Here is a 22995-nt window from a genome sequence, read left to right on the forward strand (position 1 = left end):
GGATGTCCTCTTTGGACGTTGTTATCGATCTAAATCGATGGTGGGGCCCTCCTCCTTGCGTACGTGCGTAAGAGAGGCGTGCATGTGCATGAGATGCCCCCCATCAATTATACCATGTACGCTTATAAAATAGAAGAAGAAGAAGAAGAAGAAGAAGAAGAGAGAGAGGATATTATTTAATAAATAGATGAAACTACAAAAGTACCCTCGAGTAAACAAAAGCAAATATCCTCGATGGGAAGAAAGAAAAAGGATGGGTAGGCCATACGACTGTACAACCCACACCTTTTGTGTTAACAATTAGCATCTCTCTTTAATATTCATTACCATAAGCATTTTAGCTTATTTTATTAGACATCAAGTCGAGTGAAGGAAGAAAATTCGTTAAAGTCTTCGAGCTGACCAGACCCAACCAGACACCAGCAGACTCGAGCTTTTTTGAGTTTTTAATATATGACAATCTGTTGAATCAAACCACCGATTCTCCATTGATTTCAATGGTGTGAGACCCCTGATGAGTGGACCGGCATGATTTTTTGTTTCAGGTGATATTTATGGTAGGGTCTGCCATTTGCATGGTACGGATGTGCTGCACAAACATGATTTTGGTGGGAAAAGAGTTGCTTGACAAGTTAGCATACATCCAGCTGTAGCTCGATCAGTTCTCATTAATTAAATTAACAGCAATTAAAAACTGACTCTAATTGACTAATGCTTTGGCATATTGAAAGAAGTAAAATCCATTGCAAAGAGATTTGAATTGGTCCACTTGTGTATCTATAATCTGTTCACATACAATTCCTTCTTTGTTTTTCGGAAGGCATCTGTTCACATACAATTCAATACATAACCTTTTCAAAATCAAGTGTATCAGTTTCAAAACTGTCTATAATCGATAACATAATATCATACATAATACAAGCACCATGATGTTCCCTCCAAAACAACAGTTGAGCGGAAAATTCATGGGGAAAGACAGAATTGACTAGTCAAGTGCACCTTACTCTTGGGATCACATGTTCAAAAAGAAAAAATAAAAACCCTCTTCATTGTTGTGTATCAAGTAAGCATTCCTTAATTCAGTTTGACTACAAACTCTTCTTCCAGTCATCTTTGATTCTGTAATCTGTAAACTGGTCCGAGTCATAGAACAGGATTGTTTAGCAACAAAACTCCACTGGAAGGAAAATCCATCAGCAGTACGGAAATTGGCAAGTTAGCCTTACCAGTCAGGCATAATATCATTCAATGCAAAAAAATCTCTTCAATACCTTGTCCACAGCCTATAGTAACTTCACTCACAGTTCAAAATCTTCAGCTGTTCTTGTGCCTATAATACGTGTTCTGGTCATGTAGATAGCCCCCTCTTATGAGAATCAGCTGAAAAACGCATTTGATGCATTCTAGAACATATGAGCTGCAATGAGGCCCTTGGAGATTTAGATGGTGATCGTGTTGTATATACATCAAAATTTCGGTGCTAGAGAGTGAGAGTATCAGCAGTAGAACATGAGCTTCTTAACATTGTCACTCAGTTTTGGCAATGGCACCACATGTGGTGGAGCAGCTCTGAAGAGCGTGTTTCCAGAGATTGCTGCAGAGTCCAACCTCTCAAGGTATAGCCTTCCTCTATATGCAGCAAGGTGGGCGTAGTACGCGGGGGGCACCAATGAAACCGGTTTGGTACACCTCATGAACGTGTAGCAGAGATTATGCACCAGCTTCTGTAGCTCATCCGACGTGAAACAGTTCTCGTCCCACAAGATGTGGTAATGCGTTGGCCTGCTCGTTCCTTTCATCCCCCAATGGCTGCATAGATAGAAATCAAACTCTTTCGGATGGGTAAGCACAGTATCCACAATGGTCCCTGGTGGTATGTTTTTGTCGAATGACGGACCCACAGACGCCATGGTCTCGTTCGGGAACAGTCGGGTATGGTGCCTCTTTTGGACTACTGCAAAAGTGATGGTGGGCTTATAGGTGGGAAACCTTGAACAGGCAGCTCTAATGGCCTGTAACTCTTCCTGCAGCACTTTGTGGAACTGCGTCTCGCTCACTCCGTCCCGGAAGAAGAGAATTCTCTTCGGGAGCTTGTTAACTCCCTGGTAGAAATCGTCCAGCAACTCCCCAACCATTTCGCTGAGGTCTTCAATGATTTCTTTCCTGTGGGTCTGGGACCGCATTCTGGAAATGTACTTGTTTGAAGTGGGCCAGTTCATGCTGCCCACAACAGCTGCAATGGAGGGGCTGAAATCGTCCAGAGGGTGCGGGTGGGTGACATCGGCACCCATGAAAATCACAGGCTCGTCATCTCCAAACAGCCTAGGAATTTGGCATGGGAATGCATTATACAATGCCACAGTACATCCACCGACCTTGGCATTGATTTTCAAGGCTAGGTTTGCCAAGAATTGCGAAGTCATCTTGGTGAGATTGGAATACAAACAACACTGACTCACAACACCTATGCTAGTCTCCGCAATCCTCTTCAAGTCGGCGTAGCCTCTATGCTTTTTCTCCATGATACAAATGAGTAGCTGCAGCTTGCTCGATGCTGATTCATGGATTTTCCTCAGTTTAGATTCCAGGACAGAAACGTTGTTCAGCACTTGGATCTGTTCAAAGTGCGGACGGACAACCGTACTCTTGTTCAGAAATATGCCCAACTGCTCACACCTATGACACAGATGGTTGATGAATTTGGAAACCCAACTGTGCTGCTCAGCGCTGCCACCAAAACTAATCAGCGCCCACCTCTCAATTCTCGCACCTTCGACAACATGGCTGTCTAGAAGGTTCCACTGGCGGTCATGGCGGGTTGGAATAAGATCTGTAACTTGACCACCGTCCCCGAGTTTCAGTTTGGGAGGTTGAAGGACTCTTCCATACAACTGGGTCATCTCTCTAGATATGTGAAGCTTGAACTCTGTTGTGTGGTGGCCACTGTGAGGACAATATTGCAGTTAGTAACAGAAGGATCTTGAGAAAGCATTTAGGCAAAGACATACAGTCCAAAGAGAACATTCAAATGGGGAAGCAGAAACAAAATCAGGAATAGGTAAGATAGAGAACTTACTATTACACCCACCCAATTGGATTTGCATACCCTCATTTTCCATGTTGGAAATTGAGATAACATAGAAGGAGACCATTTAAATGGCAAAATAAAGAATGGGTGTTAGGAGTAGCAAAACTTGACCTGATCCGCCAACCCGAACCGGACCCAACCCAGAAAGTCAGGGTTCATTTCTCAGATGTTGTGTTTGGGTTGTGTTTTGCCAATCCAAAATTAAATTAGGTTTTCGGTTTGCTAGGCCAGACATTGTGGGTCATGAAAATGGTCCATTCCTTGAGAGAGAGAGAGAGAGAGAGAGGGGGATGCTCACCTGCGCACCTTCTAACATGAGCACCTATGCACAAGTGTCATGGGCACAGAATTTGAGAGAGAGAGAGAGAGAGAGGGGGAATGCTAACCTGCACACCTTACGTGAGCACCTTTGCACAAGTGTCATGGGCACAGAATTTGAGAGAGAGAGAGAGAGAGAGAGAGGAATGCTAACCTGCACACCTTCTTACGTGAGCACCTTTGCACAAGTGTCATGGGCACAGAATTTGACCGGTCCATGTGATGCGGCACACCTTGAAACCTCACGAGGCCAACTTTCAACTCGATACATAACTCTAGTGGGCCATGGTAAAAGGAAACAGTTTCCTCCCTTGATTTGCGTTTCTCTTTGCTATGGCCCACTAGAGTTTTGGATCAGGCTGGAAATTGGGCTTGTGAGGTTTCAAGGGGTGCCGCATCACGTGGACCGTTTAGATTCTGTGCCTGTGACACGTGTGCAAAGGTGCTCATGGGTGCTCATGTAAAAAATTGTGCAGGTGAGCATTCCTCTATATGTGAGTGTATTAGATATTATAATATAATGAGTTTAAAATATTAGAACTCAGTTATGATGGTTGTAATATAGATTATGTAAAGAGTTGGATTTTATACTAATTAAGAGCTCTAAATATGTGTTTGATACTTTTATATTTTTATATATAATGATAATTTTTTATCTTTAATTTATTTTATTATATTTTTTAAATACATAGGTGTACTGGTTTGAGTTTGGGTTGACCTATTTATAAATGAGTTGGATTGGAATTGAGATTTTCAACCCATTTAATAAATGGGTTGGTTTTAGGTTGGATCCATCCTCGTTGTGCCGAAATCCAACCTTACCAAACCCAACCCATTGCCATCCCTAATGGGTGTGTCCATTTTCTTTTTCTTTTTTCTTTTTTTAAATGGTGAGTGTAGATATTGAATCACAAAAGAAAATGGTCCTGACTTGGCAACTTTTTGAGAAGATTACAAATTCTTATGAGCTTCAACACCCAGTTACTATGCTTACCTTGTTGGCCCGACTGCTCCTCCCACAACTCCATCAATAATCGCCTTTCTTGCCCGCGGTCTCTGACAACCCATCTTAAGGATCCTTGCAGTCTGATCATTCGAAAGCTTCCCAAGAAATTTCTGCCCTTCACAAACCACGCAGAGCTCCATTGGAAGATAGCATGGCTTGCTCCTGCTCATCTGCAAGCATGGCAAGTTCCTGAACTGTATGTCATGGTTGTAGTGATCTTTGAAGTAGTCCACCAGCCTAAGATCCTTGCCATCTCTGTCTCTGAACCATAGATTCTCAGTAGTTTCATCTGTCAAGCTATAAACCTTGTATCTCTGATCAGTGTCTCTGTGGCAGACGAAAACCCGGATGTTCTTCAAGGCCTTCTCCACTTCTTTCTTTTCTTCTCCTGCCAGACCCCTCATTTTCCTCTGAGAAAGGTCGCGCAGAAAGTCACAGCGCTTCTGCAGATATTGGATGATGCCGATACTTTCATGAAAAGCCGTTACGGAGAAGTCGACATTGAGGGCAAGGCCTTGTTGGGTTGGTCTAAGGCTTTGAAAGAACCCTCTCAACCCAACGGCTCCTCCACCAATGTCTTCGATTCCTCCCATGGAGCTTGAATAAAGGGACCTGCCCACAGCGATGCATTTCTCTGATGGGCTCTCCCGCAAAACAACATCCAATGCATGGAGATAGTCCTGTGGAAGACGTACACTCTCCTCCTCCTTGCTCAAGTAGTTGCTTAAATCTTGTCCATCCAGCTTCGAAGCCAGCTTGATATTTACCCTAAAAAGCTTATGTGTCTGTTTCTGCGGAATCCCACTATCTCCTACAAGCATCGATTTCGCTGTGGGGATGAGCAGGCTTACAAAAAGCTCGAGCTTGTCGTCCTGGAATTCAACAGGACTGTACAGATTCCTCCGGCCATCAAAGGCCGGGACAGTGCCCAAGAAAACATCTGGGTTGTCCTCTACCAGTTTCCTCTTGATTATCCGTGCAATTTCCTTGGACGGATGTGGAGATATCTCGACATCATAATGGAAGATTTGTTGAGAGGGGTCAAATCGGACAAGGAAATGGTTTGCGAGGAGGGGAATCAACAGCCCATCTGTGCCTCCAGAATCAGGTCTCCTGGTTGTCACGAGTGCTTGTGAATTGCTGGCTGGTTTTTGGCAACGATCTAAAGGAACAGCAGCCATGACTTTGTTATCCACTCTATTGGGTGAACTGGTTATCCGTCGAAGTCCATCTGGAGCTGCTCAAATATGGAAAACAGAGAAGTTATGTATTCAATCAAGGATGTAGAATTCAAAACAACTAACACCTGCAATCTGGAGGAGGAAAATAACTAATTTAACAGAAGAAGGAAAAAATGCTCAATTTTAAGCCAATTTTTCTTCTGAAACTTTAGCATATGCAATGAAAATTCATTGCCTACCTCAAATTTTCCTCCAATTATGTGTACGAATATGATAAAACAAAGAATATCACTACAATGAAGCTGCGCATTTCAGTTGGGCAGAACCCTGTTGGTGTTGGATTTTGAGAGACCATCCAGGCACATATGACTTTGTCATGCATGTAGGCATATGTGGACTATGATTATAAGATCATCTGTCATCATGCTTTATTCCAGGCTTATGTGTTTGTGTCATGCAATTTGACCATGCACGTGAAATGCATAGTATGTGCATTCTGGTCCAGACACTATACAAGTATGGAAACTTATCGTTATTGGATGGAGAAATAACAATAATAATAATAATAAAAAAAACCACATTTGAAACAAAAATATTAATCATCCAAACACTTCCAAATGAGAGGAGGAATTACCTTTGGTAGCAGGAAAAACTAGAACATGGGTTTCAGATGGGGTGGCACGACGAGGTTTCTGCCTCCACGGGTCCTGCAAGTGGGTTTTGGACCCATAGGTGTGGCTTTGAGGAATAAGAGGAGGAATTGCAGTAGTCAGCTGCAAAGACGTTGTAGGAGGGAGAGGGAAAGGGGGAGGAAGAAGTGCCGGGTATGTCTGGTACTGTTGATTCTGATAGTAGAACCCATGTCTTGTTTTGGAGCTGCATTTCTTGTTAGTTTTGGAGTCGTTTTTTCCTTCCATGGAGAGGACTGAAGAGGAAAGTGAAAGAGACGGAGAGAGAGGAAGAGAACAAAGACAATAATAGTAATGATAGTAATAATGATAATAATAAGCATGGCACAGAAAAGGGAAAAAAGGACAGGATGTGGGTCAATCAAGCTTCCAAACATTAGTATCAGAAGGCGAATCAGCCAGGACAAAAATTGATACAATATGAGGTGTATCAGACCCGTATCTGATCATATCACTGTAATTATTTTACCAGAAAATGCGGGAAAATATCAGAAAAGGAGGAAAAAAAATCCAAAACACAAGATTCTACCATTTATTTGGGCTTTTGACATGCATTCAATGATCTATCTGACCGTTCTTTGGTAAGAATGATATTTGTCAGCATAACCTGCTAAAAAAATGTGTCGTGTGAGTCTTTGACCTCTAAACAACAAAAAACAGAAGTATGTAGCACCAAAAACAGCAAAAGAAGTTAAATAAATAAATGCTCTAATAAGTAAACAGCTATATACATTTGTTTTAACAGGCCGGATTATATCCATGTTACCGTACAAAAAGCATACATATTATAATTGTATAACGAAACAAAAACTAAAACAACAAAAGAACTACAACATAATCAATAAATACATGCTTTAATAAATAAACAGATTATATGTACGTGTTATATGTATATATTGCATTATAGAATCAATTTGTAGACAGAAATACACTAAAGAATTTTGAAAACGGTAAAAAAAAAAATACAAAAAAGCAACATCTGTAGGATTAACAGCATTTTTAGGTTGAAAATGGTTTAAAAAATCCCTTTCTGCCCAAAAAAAATTACGAAAAGACCACACCCAAAAATTAAGAAAATACCCAAAATTTTCATATGAACAGTAAATCACACCCAAAAATAGCCCAACATGCCCAAAGATGCATAGTCCAAATCTTCTTCTTCTTTTTTTTGCTCACTCCATAGACCTAGAGCACAAGCACATAAATCATGCATCTTTCACAATAAATTTTGAAAAAAAACAAAACAAAAATTGGTCCGAATTAGCATAAATAGGTTAAAAACATGAAAAGGAAAATCAACTAGATACCCCTAATCAAAAGCAAATAAAGCATGATTTGGTGGATTAAGCCCATTAGGTTAGAAAAAAAAAAGGACAAAAAAAGAGAAAGAAAGAAGGAAAAACCATTTCAGTTCCAAAATTTCCCCCAAAATGGTCCAACTGGTTGAAACCCGCAGTCTATCATTGCTCCAATCTCAAATGAAGATTTTTTTTTTTTTTTTTTTTTTTAATTTATTTTCTTGGTTGAAATTTTTACACATTTATGTGCCTTGGCCCGATACAACTAGATACACCTGCCAATGTACCCAAGATAATGACACCTGATACGAACAAGTATCAACCAAATTTGAACGATGCCTTGGTCACAAGGAGGAATTTTATACATGAGATTTCAAATTTGACAAGGGAAGCCAATGTTTCGGTTATCTTTTCCACTGTTTCATTATAAATAATCCATACCATTAGCCCATTGTGTGACTTGTCACCAACCCTAGATGGCTTTAGACTACACGCACACACACAAAAGAAAACTCCTCGACAGAACAATGCCAATGTTTCAATTTGTGGCGTAAGGTAGATGGTTGAAGAGAAAGGCAACAACGGTCCACATTTGACTGAGAAAACTCCCAGATTGTTAATGCTGAGGTCTTCCAACCAGGGGTTTTTTGGAGCATAGTACAATCATGGTGGATGCAACAGACCAATGGTCTCCATGACCGAACTATGGGCGTGACTTGTTACAATTGAAAAAAGAGAAAACCTTTGATACTCTAGCAGAGTGTGATGGATAATACCCACGTACTTAACAATTCCCTAAGAAATTGCATATGTGGTGTGCAAGTCAATTTAAACTACCCAAATTATGGCCCTAGTTTTAGATGATCATAAACCCAAAAATTATGCTTATTTGATTATTTAACAATCAGATTGGTGGACATTCGTTGGATGGTTAAAAATGAAAAAATCCAATAGTTCCATTTCAACAAACAAGTGTCCACGAAATCAAAGGTTAGGATTGTTCAACCAATCTGCTTTTGGGACTATGCCTTAGCGATAGTTGGTTCCACAATTTAATCGGTTTAATTTGAGTTAGTGTGTGCCATGTCTAAAACCGGCGCATCAAGTATCACACGCTGCCTGAGTATCAGATAACTCCCCAAAGAAAAAAACCCAAGTTCAGAACAATAAGAAGCACCCAACAGACCAAGGAAGTCAAATGAGAAAACCGAAGGGCACGAAAAAATCAATCACCCATATGTGAAAAACGAATAAAATGAATTGAACGAAGAAATCAACAAAACCCAGATCAAAGCCCCCAATTTGATATCAACCCAACAATAGAAAAGAGAGGAAATCAACAAACCCACAACAAAAACACCAAGCAAACCACTCAATGGGGAATAAATCACGAAACATAAATCAATGCAAAATGGAACAATTCCCAAAATCCACATGGAAATTCCACACGAGAAGCTCATAGAGAGATCGATAGAGAGAGAGAGAGAGAGAGAGAGAGAGAGAGAGAGAGAGAGAGAGAGAGAGAGAGAGAGAGAGAATCCAATGGAAACTGCATTTTTTCTCAAATTACTCAGTAAAAAATACATGATTTCTAAAGACAAAAAAGAGAGAAAGAGAGTTCCATTTGCAAACTGAATAGTATAAGATCAAAATCCAATAAAGATCGCATCTTTGCTGTAAACATCTCATTCAAAGACTAGCCCATGAACTTCAAATCCTGTAAAAATTACAAGATTTCTGGGAAAGAAATGAAGAGTGTGTGAGCCTATCCTAATGAAAAAGAAAAAACAGTGAAACCCACAAATCAAAGAGTATGGATTAGAGGAGATTGATAGAAATAGTAAAAAAGGTAATACCTTTTAAAATCGATGGTGGATTTCTGGGTTTAGTGAGAGAAAGAGGGGAGGAAAGGGTGAGAGTAAAACCCTAGCTCTGATGATGGACGGTGGCGGAGACGTATTTGCCATGTCTGTCCGAGAGAGAGACAGAGAGAGCGCGCCAAAAGAAGAGGTTTGCGGAGCCCACACGCTTGCAGGCGCACGTGCAGTGAGAGCATGTTCTTTCGGATGGAAGCGGATTGCGTCCTGCACTCGCCTACACGGACTCGGTCCACCCACGGCTCTGTGCGGTCCACCGTGATGTATGTATTTTATCCACGCAGTCCATCCTTTTTCCACATCATTTTAGGGTACTAAAGGCAGAATGAGTCAGATTCAAGGCTCAGGTGGGCCACATAGTGGGGATTGAATGTCCACCATTAAAACCTGTTGGTAGCCGTGGATGTTTTGATTAAGCTAATATTTGTATTTTCCCTCCATCCATGTCTACGTAAACTCATGAACAAAGCCATGTGTCATTATCATCACTGTTACTACAGTGGTTTACTTAAACTTTGGATCCGGCTAATTTTTTACCTCATGCCTGTGCAACTGTCCAGACAGGTGCAGACCAAATTCACTACGGGGGCCCACCATACATTTTATCTAGGCCGTCCATCCATTTTGATAGATCATTTTAGGCATGAGCCCACCGTGATAATGTCAAGTTGACCACACCACGGGAAGATGTAGTGATAATGATGCAGACCATTGAAAGCTTTCTAAAGCCCTTGATAAAGTTTATTAGATAGATTAAGATGAAGGAAAAACACAGATATCAGCACACCCTCATCCATAGCTCAAGTGGTAGACTGAGTGAAAGATATCACGTTTCAACACTGAGGCCTTAGGTATTGATCCCTAGTGGGGTATCTAACAGTTGAAGTGTGAACTGATAGTGATAGAGGGGTATGCTAACAAGCTAACCAAAAAAAGTACAAATATTAGCATATGCCGAGGGAACTAACAAGCTAACAAAAAAACAATACAAATATTAGCATCTGCCATATTAGCATCTGCCGAGGGAACAATCAATGTACGATGGTTTGATTGGATGGTAGGCCAACGTAAGAAACGAGCCTTGACGTACATGCTTTGGCTGACTCTCATCTCTAACGAGAGTCCGTGGTGTGTTGGTGGACCACATTATAGAAAGCCGTGGGACAATGACTCCCACGTTGAAACATTCCTAGGGCTTAGCATGACAATTTATTTTTGTCTTTTTTATTTTCTTTCTTCGTTTTGCAATCTAATATGTTCATAAAGTCACGTAAATATATAGAAAACACAAATATTAGCTTAACCCAAACCCTCTGGCCCAGTAAGTTTTCAACGCTAGGCGTTCAATCCTTGCTGCTTCCTTTGGTATGGCCCACCTGATGATTGGGTCTTACTCATTTTTAAGGTCATGCCCTAAGATGTTGCAAAATGAGTGGATGGTTTGGAGCTAACACATACATCACGGTAGCCCACATAACTTAGTGATGTCGGCACAACCCTTCACACCACGCCACCCGAACCACTTTTATCTCTATAAGCAATCTACTGTCCAGTCAAATCTGCAGTGCAAGGGTTGAGGAGCTCCATCCAAAGAGGGCCGAACCTATCCATGTCCACCTGTCATGCAGCCTGTCTTGGTGATGTGCCTGCTGATTGGACAGCCCAGATGTAGTCAAAAGATGTCGGCCTGTACTGTCAGGCTTTTGGCCCTGGCCTACTCTAGACAGGGATGGGCTAGAATTCTAGGCCCAAGCACTAAGCCCAGGTCTAAACATCAGGCCCATTTAATAAATAATCCAGCCCAAATTTAGTTTAAGAGCCCATCAGCAAGGCCCATTTAGTATTTTATGGCATTTATGTCAAATATCATACGTGATGAAGCAAGGAATGAAAACCCGCATGCATAGTCAAGGCACTGTTTAAATATTATCACATTGAAAAGGTAAAATAAATATTTTTTCTTCATATTATTATATTTTTCAGACTACTTGCTTTTAACTTGACTGACAACCCATGGCCTGTCTGGAGAGCAACAAATATTTATACTTGGAAAGCCTATTTAGGTAAGACTCATCTCGATCTTATTTAATATCCCAGTCATGTTATTAGGGACTAGTTATTTTCAACATGAGGCCTTGGGTTCTATACCCATAGGTGGTGAAATCTCAATAAGGGATTAGTTATTTTCATGTTGTTAGCCGAGCATCTGAGATACTTAAAGTATTATCATGTGTAATGCATGTGCACATTGAAAACTTAGCATGTCCATGTATGTACAATGCTTAAAAATATATGGTGGCACATGTGGTGTTTGAAGATGCATGATGCCATGTGTAGCATATGAAGGGTACTTTAAGATGTTGACGGTAGGTATGGCATGCACATGCAAGGCGCTTGTTGAGATATGGTGACATATGTAGCACATGCGTCATATGTAGAATTTAGCACACATGGTAAATATAGCATATGAAAGATATTTTAGGCTCGAGCATATAAAATGTATTTTACACTTGGACATGGAACAATTATTGGGCTTGAAGATGGGTGATGGTACTTGTAACCCGAGAAAACATACGTCATGAGAAAATAGTCTATAACATGCTATAATAAAGACAAGTAGGGCTTGCTTGTCCAAATTACAATAGAAAAAAAAAACTACTTTAGCATTTTCTTTAATTAAAAAGTGACAACAGCTCATTAACAAAAAGCCTTGTTTCTATTTAGATGTTTTTTTTTATTTTTCCTTTTATATATATATATATTGCATTTATGAGATGCAAATATACATGGAAAGACTATTTTTTTTTCTATTTAATTTTAAATTAATTAGTTAGGAATTGAACTTTTATTAATCGTTGCTACATAACAAATTTGCTCATATTATACTCATGGGATGTATACACATCTAACAATGTGACATTGCACACGTGCAACAAACATGTGTGGGTCATTGAGCATAGCTCAATTTGACCATGCCTGGACACAAAGTCCAAAAGCCAAGGACCCTTAAAATTGACAAAGATGTTATGGCCATGATTTACGAGATATAATCTTAAAGGGAACTTAACATTGCACAAGTGAACATCTTTCCAAATTACACACGGAGGAATTATAAGGCGCATAGATCCTATCTTTATATCTTGACACAATATACAAGGGTTTGACAAGTGCCACTTATGCTTAAAATATCCAAACAATTGGTTTCTTTATAGCTCACCTTTTGTTGATGTATTAAATCTGATAGTAACAGGGTTTGTCGATGCTACTAATAGACCACTTGATGCAATCAGGTATCTGTCAATGCGATGCCATCGGCAGATATTCGATCTCATTTGGAAAATTTGAAAAATCTATATTGGTTGCTGAACCATTTTAGTGTTGCTATTCGATGGTGTCAAAAGAGTTTGATGCCATTGACAGATCCTCGATAGGGTATCAATGTCATCAAAGGTTCCATCGAAGAAGTATACAAAATTGCGTATATGCGTAAGTTGTTTCTTATTCCGATTGTAACACTATATATAACAGGTATAATTGGATTTTAAGAGTGAGAGATGTGTATTAGAGCTTTCTAATTCGTTCTTAAGGATTCAAGGGCATAGATAGGACTTGTGAAAATATATTCGAGGACTATTCGAATCGATAAGATTTTGTCTCTTGTAATTTTTGCTTTCACGGTGCATTACTTATTATTTTGTGCTGTTTCTTTTTCCCGCAAGGGTTTTTCCTACGTAAAATTCGAATTATTTTTGTTTGGACTTAGTTGTACGATTGCGTATACTTTACTTGATTCGTCTCTACGTGTTTCTATTGTTTCCAACACGCTATGAATGAAGTAAACTCCTCGGACGGAAACAATTTAATCGTATGATTGGTGGTGAAGCCACTAGTTGGCATGGCATGTGCAACAGATCAAAGGGAGAAAAGGAGAGAGGTCTATATAAAAGGTGTGGCTACAAAGGCAGAGAAAATAAGATAGTGGAAAGGTTGTGGGCGCATGGAGCATATGAGTGCAAGCTACATACCAAGTGAAGAAAGTGTCTGCAGGCTCCTCTCACGAGAACCAAAAAAAAAACTGGTTAGAATACTGATAGGCTGGAGTCATCACCACCTGTCATGTGGGAGGGGATTAGATGTGCGGCCCTAGCCTCACCCAAAATGGTGAGGCCCTTTCCACAGAGCTCACCTTGACGTGTGTATTCTGTGTCCACACTATTCATCCATTTTAGCAAGTCATTTTAGGGTATGAGTCCAGAAAGTAAGTAAATCTAAAACTCAAGTAGACCGTACCATGGAAAACGCAGTGATTGACCAAAAAAAAAACTTATCATGATAAGCTGATATTTTTAAATTTTTTTTTTTTTTTCCCCTATATCTAGGTTTATGCGACCTTCAAGAGGTTGGATGACATAAAATCATTACAGACGGCCCTAGAAAGTTTTTAATGGTGGGGCATTCAATCACCACCATCTCCTGTAGTATAGTCCACCCAAGATTTGGATTTTCATTTTTGGGCTCGTGTACTAAGATGATAGGGCAAAACAGATGAATGGCGTGGATATAGAATTAATACATACATCAAGGTGGGCCACACAGTAAGGGCCTCACCATCTTGGGTGAGGCAGGGGCCGCACCCTGCACCTAATCCGCTCCCTGTTTGGAGCTGGCGAACTCTATCCTAATAAGTAGGAAGGATTTGCCAATGACCTGAATACCCACAGAGAGAGTACATTGGTCCATTGCTACTCCCATCACATACCGTAGAGATTTATCTCATGCATTGGAACATTACAGCCACGTGAAAGAAAATCAGTCCAAAAGTCACTTTGTCAAATGGGACCCATCTGTAGACAGAATACAGATAGTTCGTCGTAATCTTTGTAACTCTCCTTATCATATATACAACACTCCATGTGCACATCTGTAGCCTAGCCTAGTTTTTGTACGCTTCCACTTTCATTCATGTGGCCTTGCTGGTGTGGGTTTTGTTTCGGAGGATTAGACTTGGATTGAGTTAGGGTCAGGTACCCATTGGGCATTGATCAGGCCCTGGTTTTGAGTTAGATTGAAGTGCGGTCCATGTCAAATAAGGGCATGTTCATGGTATCACTTGGAGGCTTTGACATCCATGTGGTGTGAATAGGTTCTCTCATGTGTTTATAACTTTGGAAACCAAATTGTTGTTAGATAATTAAGGTATCATCACTATCATCTAAGCATTATCCTAATTAATTGGGTTTGGTTAAATCCCATTTTGACATTCCACCCTATCTAGGGTTGGGGACCAGCAAAATAACACACGCACATGTTCGACACATGCAAAGTAAAACTACAAAAGAAAAGAGAGAGAAAAAAAAAAAACCTAAGGCCAAAAAAGAAAAGAAGTATATGGATCTATATTGTTTGACAATATGATTACATAAATAGGGCAGCAACATGAGGTTTTCTTTTTCTCTAAAATTGGGGAAATAAGAAATATAAGGTTTACATTTCTCCCACTTTTTTGTTGTACAAGAAATCTCTCACTTGGAAATCCCTAGAAGATAATCCTCTCTGTCCACCATTTCTCCCCCTTATATTGAAAACACATGAATCCCTAGAGTCTAAGGGCCTGTTTGGCCGGACTGATCCCATGGGATTAGGAGGGATGGGATGGATTTTAAGGTAACGATGGTGGTGTCAGTGGATTGGTCTAAGATCCATGGGATTGCTATATCCCCGGACAAGTTCACCGAGGCCGTTTGGCACGCCAGGCATATCTCGGGATTTTACCTTCCAATCCCTTCCAATCCGTGCAACCAAACACGTCCTAGGCATGATTGAACGGGATTAGGAGGGATGGGATCAATTTTAAGGTAATTATGATGATGTTAGTGGATTGGTTTAAGATCCATGGGTTTGCTATATCCCGAGACAAGTTCAGCGGGTCTGTTTGGCTTGTTTGGCATATCCCGGGATTTTACCATCCCATCCCTCCTAATCCCTCTTAATCTGCCCGGCCAAACAGGCCCTAAAAGTACAAGGATTTACCATATAAGAGGGAGGGGAGAGTGGATGATTCCTTACAGGAAACGTCCGTATGTATTTCTATATGGGTGAAGGTGTTCGAAGAAAGATCCCTTCTCGACCACGGGCATGACAATATTGAAATTAAAAAAAAAAAAAGTAGAAAAAGATGCAAATCACAACACAGATTTATGTGATTCCTTTTCGGTATGTTTACGGATTTACGCTAATACACTATTCTCATTGGCAAAAAATTGAAGAAGAAACTCTTAATATAATAATAGCTCTCTCTCTCTCTCTCTCTCTCTTTCTCTCTCTCTCTCACACGATAGAATATATATTACCCTAAACAGATTAGGATTTATATAAAACTCCGTGTAAATTTATGAAATCCTAACGAAAAGCATTCATCACCTCAACATTGAAAGCATAAAACTCCAGCAGGTATAATTTAATAGAATATTATATAGGTTGATCACAATCAAGTATTATCTAATATTCTATTATATAAGTTGACTACAAGCATAGAGTTTATATAGTTTAGATATGCTTAATTAGTGTATATAATATTTCTATTATAATGTCAAGACCAACTCAAACCTAGCCAAACCTATTTTTAACCAAGTCCCACATGGTGGACCCCAACCGGACCAAGTTCTAATGGGTCCAATTGGACGGGCCATCAATTACAAGGATGCTTTGGAACATGAAGCTAATTATACCCAGGCATCCAAACGCGGCATAATTGTGATGTACATGAGTTGTTCATAGCACATGCCCCACCACATATGAACCATGGAGCCAAAAGCAGCTTGATTCATTCATCATCATCCCCCACAAGTAATTATAGTAATATGTTTTCAATATATAAAATCATTTGAGAGAGTTATAAAGATACAAAAATTTTATTCTATCATTGTCCATTAAAAAATTGAATCACTTAAAACTCTCTCTTCATGCTTTGAAAATGCATTTTATATTTAAAAATAAAATAAAATTAGTAGCTAGAGGAGAGGGAATTGGGTTCTTAATTGGTATACTTGAGTGCCTGCCATGGGTAATGGATTGTAGGGCTGCTTGAGTGCCTTAATTCATGCGCTTAAAGCATTTGTATCCTGTGGTCTAAATCATATCTCAATATAAAATGATTATTGCAATTGAGGTGGTAGTTAAAGGTGCATCTCTCAGCCCCTTCTCTTTTTCTGAGTTGCTGGTAAAAGGTGTTTGAGTTATGGTAGCACTAAATCCATTGTACACTTTCTTTAAAGTGGGCCTAAATATACTAAGGTAGACTTGCTAGAACCCTTCTACAATGCTACTTTAATTGGCGTGCAATCCATGATTTAAGCTACACATTTCTATCTCCTCCATATCTCTTTAACAGCAATCATATGATCTACAATTAGTGGGAACTAAAGTGTAGTGCTCGCTGACCACACGAGTATATATATATATATATATATATATATATATATTTTTTTTTTCTGAGTGGATTTACAAATCCACACTATTTAGACACGAATTATGTACTACCCTATCCATCTCTGACTAGAAATGGATAGGGACTATGAGGAGCTATACCATTTTAGGGTACAGGCTTAACAAATGAGGTAAATCCAAGGCTCAAGTGTACCTCACCACAGAAGCGGCAGTGATGAAACCCACCGCTAAAAGCGCCCTAGAGTATATTGTGATTTTTAGTTGCCATCCTACCTGTTTATAAGGTCATATTGGAAAGCACGAGTATAAGCTTGATCCGGAACGGGCAGTACCCATTTTATATTCACATGCACATGGACACTTGAAGATAAACACGTAGTCCTCATGGCAATGCGCACAATCATGACCACCAGATGATCGGACCACCCTCATTTCCACCACATCGTGCACACCCACAAGGTGTGGCCCACCTGCCCGACCTCGTATAGATGTGCAGGGGTAAAGCTGGGCACAAGATAACTCGACTCGGCAAATTCAACTCATTCAAATCGGACTTGATCTGAACCAAGTGGGTGAGTTAATCTAAATTGAGTAAACTTTGTCCGATTCAAACTCAAATTGAGTTGAGCTAGGGTCACCCAGTAACTGGACTCAACTCGACTCGTAAACTAACTTGGTACTGGTTTGACTTGATCCGAAACTTAATCCACACATATTTATAAAAATAAAAAAATAAAAAGAATAATAATAAAAAAATAAAATAAAATAAAATAAAATTCTTTGATAAGACGTTTTGAATCTAAGATGCCGTGCAGCTAATAGAGAGGCTGCAATTCGAGCAAATGCACCTAGGTTTTGAGTCGTAATTTCAGCTTGTTGATATCCGCTGCACTTAACCTGACTTGGTACTTGTGATCAGGTCAGACTTGGTTCGGATTAGTCTAGGCCAGACCCGAACTCGGATCGGGTCAGAAATACTGGACTCGGTATCGAGTCAGGTCAAGTTCAGTGATCAGGACTATTTCAAAACTAGATCAAGCTAGGTCAGCCCTAACTCGGTTCAACTCGACTAGATGACCAACACTGCTACGTGGGGGAAGCCGCGGATGGCCCGGTCCTCCCTCCAAATCCAACCAACTGAACGCCCAATCTGTCGTGGCAGTCAACGCCTTTCCTACGGTAGGCGCCTCTCTCCAGATTCTCCACAAATACGTGGAAGGGTTATGTCCAAATCGGCACTGTCGATATAGTGGACCCAATCATGTATGTCAACTTATTCGAAATTTACATCATGTAATTTTAGCATCATTTTCCTTGACTTTTCATCACTTAACTTTGGCCATTAATCTATTTTGTCTCATACCATTAATTTGAAGGTCAATGATCAGACGAATAAGATCATCAGATCTAATTTCATCTTCAAATGTTTACCTGAAGTAGTGGGTCCCACCAGATGGACGGTACTGATTGAAACATTGACATTCAGATTATTCCGGCTATACATCTATCTTTTTCTTGTTTCAGTTGCGGGCGTGGATTACTGTGACCCCGGTCACAGAGATGTTCCTGTGCCTGCGGCTGTGTGGGGCCCAAGGAGATGTCTATGACAAATCCACTCCGTCTATCTGTTTTGAAAGAATAAAATAGGACAGGAATCCAAAAATCAGCAGATCCAAAAGTCAGGTGTGACAGAAGTTTTGTATCAGGATCATATTGGTTCCTACATTTGATCTAGATTGGTAATAACCGTATGAACGTTTTGGATGGAATATAGAGGAAGCAGATTCGCTGGTGTACCACACACCAGCTATATAGCTGATGCAGATACGTGTCGTGCGAAGACGAGCGCCGACGCTCCACGAGCTCCGAGCTGTACGAACGGTTCTAAGGAGATCAAAATTACGTGGGCCGCACAGTGATGTATTTACTATATCCACACCGTTCATAAAATTTTCGAGATCATTTTAGAGGATAATTAAAAAAATGAATCATATCCAAAGTTTAAATGGACCACACCAAAAATAGCAGCTGGATAATGATTTTCACTGTTAAAAATTCCGTAGGGCCATCATAATTTTTATTTTCCATCCAATATGTTCATGAGGTTAAAAATACCTCAATGAAGAGGAAAAACAAATTTTATAACCAGTCAATGGTTTAAAGGGTAGACGTTCAATCGCCCACTTTTTTACAGTGTGGTCCACTTTATCTTTAGATCTGTCATGCCAAGCTTAGCCAATTGGATGGACTAGTTGTATATAACACATACCTCATGATGGGACTCACAGGACTTACTGACGTCAATACACCAGCTATATACCGAATATAAACATTATGGTCAGCTCTAGGAAGGTTTCAATGACGGACGTTTCCATTCCCACAGTTACATTACTATGGGCCACCTGAGTTTTGGATCAACCTGATTTTTATAATACTAACCTATTGTAGTATTTCAAAACATCTGGACGGAGTGGATTTGTCATGGACATCACTGTGGGCCCCACACATCCCCGGCACAAGTATATCTGGTCAGGCAATCCGCTTTTCTCTATAACGGACTCGAATTATTCGGTAGTGTCCCTTCCATTACCGAGCTTAGTACTGCTCTTGATGTATGCATTTTATCCACGCCGTCCATTAGATTTTTCATATTATTTTAGGCCATTATCTAAAAAAAAATAGGCAAATCTAAAGCTCTGATGGACCACACCAAAGGAAGAAATGACGATTGAACGTCCACTATTGAAAATTTTTTGTGGGCCATAAAATTTTTAGATCAAGCTGATTCTTTGACGTTATTAACAGGTTGGATGGCAAATAAACATGGTAGTAGGCTTTAAGAAGGTTTCAAAGGTTTGCATTTAATTCCTACTGCTTCCTTTGATGTGGTCCATTTGAAATTTAGTTATGCCTCATTTTTTGAATCATACCCTAAAATAAGCTCCCAAAATGAATGAACGGCGTGGATAAAATATATAAATCATGATGGCCCCCACTGAGCTTTTCCAGTCCTAACCAGTACCGAGCTCGGTCCAGGAGGGGTCACTAACGAATCCGAGTCCCTCTCTAACCGTTTCTCCCCCTCTTCCCTCCAACCGCCCCTGCAAACAACATTTTCAAACCACCCTTTTACCAAAATGCCCCCGTCTTTCCCAATCCCTTCAATCCCTCCATCGCGACGGACCAAACCCCCAGTCCGTCACCAGCAAGAAAGGGATGGCGTCGGCCAGGCTGTGGCTCTTAGAGATGGGCCTAATCCGCCCTCGCTCGGGCCCCAGCCCCCGCCCCACCACCACCAGAGCACCCTCAATCGCACCGGACCGCACCCATCAAACGCTCGGCATTCTCTCCTTCGAGACTGCAAAAGCCATGTCCCGCCTCCTCGCCCTCTACTCCTCCCTCAGCGACGAACAATTCCATTACCTCCGCTTCTCCGTCTTCCGCACTGAAGGCGTTGCCCACCTCAACTCCCGCGACGAAGGCTTCCTAATCCATCTCGTTTGCATCGAGAAGCTCGAGGACCTCGACCGCGCAGCGGCCGCCATATCCCGCCTCGGCACGAAATGCGGCAGGCCTGAGCTGCGGCGATTTGATAAGATCTACGCCGAATTGAAGCTAGGTACCATCGATTTCTCAAAATCAATGATACCCATCAAGAAACTCGACCGGAAGATCGCGAAAATGGAGAAATTTGTGTCGGCGACCTCGGGTCTCTACTCGGGTCTCGAGCTTTTGGCTGAGTTAGAGGTCTCGGAACGGAAGTTGCAGTTTTGGAAGAGTTATAGCGGGCCATTATCTCTGCACAAGCCGAATTCTGGTCTTTTCGATGAGAAGTTGGCATGGCAGCGGCGGCATGTGAAGCGAATGCGAGCAGCGTCGCTCTGGAATCAGCCTTTCGATGACACCGTCCAGCTCATGGCTCGGATGGTTTGTAACGTTTTCGCACGGATTTGTATCCTTTTCGGCCCATACTTTTCAGATCTGCCACAGGTTCTGTTGGATCGGAACATGGTTTTTGTAATTTCTTCGCAGAAATTACAGCCACAGAGAGTTCTTCCGATCCATGCTTCTGGGCCGCTGGAAAGATTTGTGGCGAGAGGTGTAATTTCTGGGAATTTCGGTTCTAATTCAAAGAACCACGTCTTCGGGAGCGAAAAATTCTGGAAGAGGGAGAAGGCGGGATCCACAATTCCAATTCAAGAAATCAGTTTTGGGTTGTGTTTGGATGGGAGCCGGAGGAGGATTGTTAGAAAGAGGAAGCGGATTATGGCGGAACCGTCGGTGATGACGGTTGGTTTTGCGGCACTTGCGTTGCAGTATGCGAGAGTGATAATCATGGCTGAGAAAATTCTGAATTTGCCAGACGCAACTGATGGCGATTTGAGGGAGGAGCTGTATCAGAAGCTGCCGTTGAGCATGCGGAAATCGACGAAGGCGAAGATGAGGGGGTTCATCGCTGGTACAGCGCAGGCGCCTGACCAGTCTTTCATGGATGGATTGAATGAGGAGGTGAGGAGGAAATTGGGGTGGCTGGTGCCGATGGCTCGTGATACGATGCAATGGCAGGCGGAGAGGAATTTCGAGCGGCAGCAGTTTGATCTGAGGCCGACGGTCTTGTTGCTGCAGACGCTGTATTTTTCTGATAGGAAGAAGACGGAGGAGGCGATTGTGGAGGTGTTGGTGGGACTCAGCTGCATTTTTCTGTACAAGAGTCGATGTCCGGTCGGCGATGGAGGAGAATGGAAAGGAATGAAAGGCAATGAGAAGGGTGGCATTGAGAGTGGATCTGGGGCGGATCAGGTCGGGCATCGTCCGGCCCATTTACTCATTGGACCTGATTTGGGAGATGGTTTGGTCCGTTAGATCCATAAATGGTCCCACTTGGACGGGTGGGATCTCTACAGTAAAACTTGGATGAACTTAAAAAGTTGGGTCTGATCAAATTAGGCCCACCTTTGATGATGGGCCTACCTCTCTGTCTTTGTTTCAATTGGGATTTGAAGGGATGAAATATGGGGGATATTGTAGATAGGAATTGATTATTTGAAAACACTATTACAGGAGGATTTATATGAAATGTTGGATGGTTGGAATTGTTTGGAATTTTTTTATTTTCGATATTCAACAGCTTATCCATGCATTCACACCGTCGATCTACACCATCCTGATAGCCATTTTAGTGGGCCATGTCGTCTATGAGCCACCAGTTGGCCGATCCTAATGGCATGATCAGACAGACATTTTCACATTGCTTAAACATTAGAAGACCTTTGGGGCATGAAATCAGATTCTGGGTGTTGAAAGCATGCGATAAACGCTGACAGTGGCACTAAAGAAATTTATTTGCAGAACTACTGTTGTTTCTCTAATCCAATTGATTTGTGTCTCTAATTTGGATATTTTATATGCAATTCGCTCTATTGGATCAATACCATATGTTGATGCAAAAATCTGGTCGTCCCTCCTTCTGGCCATCGAGTGCCTGCATAGGAAGAAGACAAAGGAGACCCTGGCTAAAGCAGGGGATCCTCCGATGCCAAAGTCAGGTCAGGAATCTGGGTCGTATTGTATTGAGGGAGTTCGGGAGAGAGTTTTTTGCGTACTTTTCATCCTTGGAGTCGCTCCTATTTATAAGAGAAGGAGGATCTCGCCGATGGGGATTCTTTCCCGATATTTTGGAGATTTAATTTAGATGGCGTTTTGTTTACGGATACTTCCCGATCCCGAGATTTCCGGGACCGGGGATCCTTCTACAAGATTCTCGAGACGGTGTTTAAGATTACACCGTCTCTCCTTTGCTTGGCTCGGCCTCAATAGATTCGTAATCTCGGCTAGCTTACATAGGAAATTTTTTGCCTATTATCGGACGAAACTGGGTCGGTTTAGGATCGATATTTTCCTTCTATCTGATAGCCGATGTTGCAACCAACCATAAATGGGTTGTTTTTATAATCAGTCAGGTGGCTTTCTGATTTGGGACCTCTAATAGGTCTCTTTAGACATTGTTGCCTCCTTAACAGAGTCAACTTGATGTACCCTATACTCGCCCAAGGCTCTCGACTCTCAACTTTAGTCGGGTTTCATTTCTGACA

General features: G+C 41.2%; 2 protein-coding genes across 4 annotated transcripts; one reads left to right on the top strand and one right to left on the bottom strand.

Moving 5' to 3' along the window:
- Positions 1-752: 752 nt before the first annotated feature.
- LOC131252814 (protein argonaute 7) lies at positions 753-9576 on the bottom strand. Of its 3 annotated transcripts, none has more exons than XM_058253538.1 (5): positions 9437-9576; positions 6812-6889; positions 6228-6518; positions 4401-5649; positions 753-2943 (listed from the first exon to the last, which is right to left on the bottom strand). In XM_058253538.1, the coding sequence occupies exons 2-5, from the start codon at positions 6831-6833 to the stop codon at positions 1497-1499; spliced, it is 3009 nt and encodes a 1002-aa protein (XP_058109521.1). In that variant the 5' UTR covers positions 6834-6889; positions 9437-9576; the 3' UTR covers positions 753-1496. The 3 variants fall into 3 exon arrangements, with proteins under 3 accessions (XP_058109521.1, XP_058109522.1, XP_058109523.1); XM_058253539.1 differs by having other exon boundaries at positions 6812-6892; positions 9437-9565; XM_058253540.1 differs by having other exon boundaries at positions 6228-6889; positions 9437-9551.
- A 10543-nt stretch (positions 9577-20119) lies between these two features.
- On the top strand, positions 20120-21766 carry LOC131254117 (uncharacterized). Its single transcript, XM_058255125.1, has one exon. The coding sequence runs from the start codon at positions 20120-20122 to the stop codon at positions 21764-21766; it is 1647 nt and encodes a 548-aa protein (XP_058111108.1).
- Positions 21767-22995: the final 1229 nt, after the last annotated feature.

Source organism: Magnolia sinica, chromosome 8 (assembly GCF_029962835.1).
Source record: "Magnolia sinica isolate HGM2019 chromosome 8, MsV1, whole genome shotgun sequence".
Classification (NCBI taxonomy): Eukaryota; Viridiplantae; Streptophyta; class Magnoliopsida; order Magnoliales; family Magnoliaceae; genus Magnolia; species Magnolia sinica.